General features: G+C 40.4%; 1 protein-coding gene across 1 annotated transcript in view; it reads left to right on the top strand.

Annotated features, from left to right (window-relative positions):
• Positions 1 to 3,661, top strand: part of MAD2L1 (mitotic arrest deficient 2 like 1) — a 12,466-nt gene extending 8,805 nt beyond the window's left edge. The window contains exons 3-5 of the mRNA XM_004716483.3: positions 1,748 to 1,868; positions 2,733 to 2,836; positions 3,481 to 3,661. Of these exons, the coding sequence (XP_004716540.1) occupies positions 1,748 to 1,868; positions 2,733 to 2,836; positions 3,481 to 3,653 (398 nt within the window). The 3' untranslated portion in view covers positions 3,654 to 3,661. The remainder of the gene's footprint in view (positions 1 to 1,747; positions 1,869 to 2,732; positions 2,837 to 3,480) is intronic.
• Positions 3,662 to 3,686: the final 25 nt, after the last annotated feature.

The raw sequence follows: 3,686 nt of genomic DNA, 5'->3' as shown, positions 1-3,686 counted from the left end.
TTTCAGCCTCCTGAATGGTTTCCTGGTTTTCATTCATTAAGCTGGGGAACTTTTCCTCCAAGAATTCTCTCACTATTGTTGCAGATGACTTCTTTGTTGTGTCTTCCTCTGGTAAGCCAATAATTTCAATGTTGTTCCATTTCATAGCATCAGACAGAGCTCTTAGGTTTTCTTCAGCTTCTCTGATGATCTGACTGGATTTTTGTTTGCGTTTGTTAAAGTCTGCTTGGCTGTCCTCCAAGTCACTGATGTGGTTCTCTGCTTCCTCCAGTCGATTCTCGAGGTCCGTGTTTCTGCTACTGGTTGTTGTTATCTCCTCCCTAAGCTTCTGTATTTTCCTTTGGCGTATGGCCTTTATCTCCTCTATCATTTCATCCTTTTTCTGTATTGTTTCCCTCATATCCTGTATGACTCCAAGCATCCTGAAAATTTCTTTCTGTGGCAGCTCAATGTCTGCTTCTTCTATGTATGTTGTTATGTTCAGGACATCTTCTGCCATTGCCTTTTGTTTCTCCTTTGTTCGTTGAAGTCCTTGGGGCTGATGGCTGTAAGGCTGATGGGTTGCCTGCTTTGGTGTTGCGGAGGTTGGGCAGAGGTTCCTGCCACAGCTTGGAACATTGAGGTGCATTGGCTGAACTGCCTTAGGCCCCCAGGCACACAGGCAGGAATTCCCTGGTTTGAAATTGGGCAGAGTATCCCCCTGGTGGAGGTCAGCAGGGCTTTTCCCCAGCCTCATGCTATACTGCACAGGGTGGAGCTCACCTAGCTGGGTGTGGAGCTGGTATAATTGCCCTAGGCTAAGGGGAGTGGTATGGAGGTCAGCAGTAGAGTGTGAAAGAACAGGAAAGAGACAATAGGAGAAAAAAAATTTTAAGTAAGCCTGCTTAGACTGTGGGAATATATAGAAGAGAAGGAAACAAAAGTAACAATGTAGCTGAGCCCCAATCCTTGCCTGTCCGCTGCAAGGGTTTAGTCCCTGCCATGAGGGCGCGGTGGCAAACGGGCTGTGTTAAGAAAAAGCCCCTGCGCAGCCCACCAAGACTGTGGGGGGATAGAGAGAAAAGATTGAAACAAAAGTAATAATGTAGCTGAACCCCAATCCCTGCCAATGGAGCTGCAAGCGTTTCATCCCTGCCCTGAGGCAGGCAACGACAAACTGGCTGTGTTGAGAATAAACCCCCTTATGGGCTCCAAATGGTCCCCGCTCTGGCTCAGACAGTGGCGGGGCTAAGGTCAATCCCTAGCCGGCCTCCACTGACGTAAGCCAAAAGCCCCCAGCCCCTCAAAACCTTGTGCCTACTTTTCTTTATGTTGCTCCTCCTGTAGTCCAGCAGTGTTGAATTTCTCTCTAAGCAACTCTCCTGGGCTGGATTCTACGGAGTCACTCTGGTATGTGTCACTCCGTTGCCATCATCCTGGAAGTCCTCTAACTGCTCTTGTAGCAGGTATCATTAGGGTATTTTTCACAGTTGTAATTTCACAGTTGTTGATGTGTTGATTAGACTAATGCCCATCTCCTTTAGTTTTAGCTTAATTGAGGATGAAAACAGCATGCACTACATCTCAGTGCTAGGTACACATATTGAGAATTTAAAATAAGCTAAATTATCAATGAGACAGATTTCCTAAGAGGTGGAAGAGTGTTAAGTTGGTAGGACTTTGCCACGGATAAGAAGGGAAACTTCAGAAAAGAAGAGTTGTTTTGCAGTGCAGTGTGCCATCAAAGATACTTTGTTGTGTGTTACAGATTGGTTGTACAAATGTTCGGTTCAGAAGCTGGTGGTGGTCATCTCAAATATTGAAAGTGGTGAAGTCCTTGAAAGATGGCAGTTTGATATTGAGTGTGACAAGACTGCAAAAGATGACAGGCAAGTATGAAATTAATTTTACTGTCTCGTTTTCAAACCTTATTTTTATTACTAGATAAGTTCTGAATATATGGAACTACTGTCATATAAATTGGATAAATTTTTTTCTAATATGAACTTAATTTTATTTTCAATTTCCTTGGGAAAAGAATTTTGTTCATTTTGACATATCGTTGATTTGTACAGATAGTCTTTCTACCACAATTTCCCGTGATCTATATCACTGAACTTCATTGAAGTCTAAGCTTGAGTGTTTATGGTGCTAGGAGCCCTGCAAGTGAGTGTAGTCCGCAGTTCTAACCCAACTGCTCAAAGGGAGAAGGTTGAAACTGTCTGTTCCTATAACATTTACAACCTCAGAAACCCAAACAGTTAGCAATGAATTGGATTTCACTTGATGGCAATGGAAAAGCAAAACTATTCAAGCTATACTTAATGGCCCTTTAACCAAGTGTACTTTAAGGGATTTCCTATTCTCATCCTGCTTACAAAGTAGCCCTGCTATACTTCCTTTAGTGTCCAAAACTTCTAAATCATGAATAAAAAGTCCCTAAGAGTCTGAAGGTTCAAGATTCCTGGATCGAAAAGGCTGGTATCTACCATTATCCTTGGAGAAAAATAGGGCTTTCTGCTCCTGTTAAAGAGTTACAGCATGAGAAGCTCATTGGGACAGTTCTACCCTGCCCTGTGGAGCCACAATGAGTTAGTATGGACTCAGCAGTCGTGAGTAAATGCTGCCATAAGCATAGTTATCTGAAAACTCCGAACTGTAGTTGTTGCTCTTAATTAAATGTACTTTTGCTTCTGGAACCTGGTTTCTGGTTTGGTTTTTAAACATTATTAATTGGTATGGTTTCTTTGAAGTGCACCCAGAGAAAAATCTCAGAAAGCTATCCAAGATGAAATTCGTTCTGTGATAAGACAGATCACAGCAACAGTAACATTTTTGCCACTGCTGGAAGTTTCTTGTAAGTATTTATAAGATCTCTCATTTATTTAACTTCATGGGGGAAAGACGAATGACCTTTTATTTTTTTTCTTGTAATATAATTGTGAGAGCATTATAAAACAAAAGTAATATATGTGCATTCTAGAAAATTGGGAAATGCTGAAAAAAATGAAAACATTCATAATACTCATTCTGATAATCCTTTTTGTGATTTTCTGTTCATTTTTATTATATAATTAAGATCATAGTTGTTACTGTGTTTTGCTCTTTAATCATAGTCCTTCGTTCATCAAATATTTACCGAATGCCTACTATATACCAGACAGCCTGGGTACGAGGATAGCACAGTGAACAAGCCAGTGTGCTTGTTGTCTCTCCTATGGTTTGCAATCATTTTTTTCCAATGGGACAGTAACATTTGTTGTTATATTTAATGGTTTCCTCTTTAGAAAGGAAAAGAACCTGCAGCTTTTCCTAAGTCAAACTAGCAGAATGTAATATATTCTGTATTAAAATATAGTTTCATTGAGGGAAAAAAGGTTAATATTTAGAGACCAAACCCACTCTAACCTAATACTCTAGATGGTTGAAAACAGAGACAGGGAAGGTTGGTTGATATTTTCAGAAGTAATATACTTTGATGTATTTTTATCTCCAATTTAGGTTCATTTGATCTGCTGATTTATACAGATAAAGATTTGGTTGTACCTGAAAAGTGGGAAGAATCAGGACCACAGTTCATTACCAATTCTGAGGAAGTTCGTCTTCGTTCATTCACTACTACAATCCACAAAGTAAACAGCATGGTGGCCTACAAAATTCCTGTCAATGACTGAGGGATGGGATGAGAAAAATAATGTATTTGCAAT

This window comes from Echinops telfairi, unplaced genomic scaffold (genome assembly GCF_000313985.2).
Source record: "Echinops telfairi isolate 266 unplaced genomic scaffold, ASM31398v2 ScPeMD7_33;HRSCAF=127, whole genome shotgun sequence".
NCBI classification, from domain to species: Eukaryota; Metazoa; Chordata; class Mammalia; order Afrosoricida; family Tenrecidae; genus Echinops; species Echinops telfairi.
Note: the sequence above shows the minus strand (reverse complement) of the source record. Positions and strands in the feature narration are given on the sequence as shown.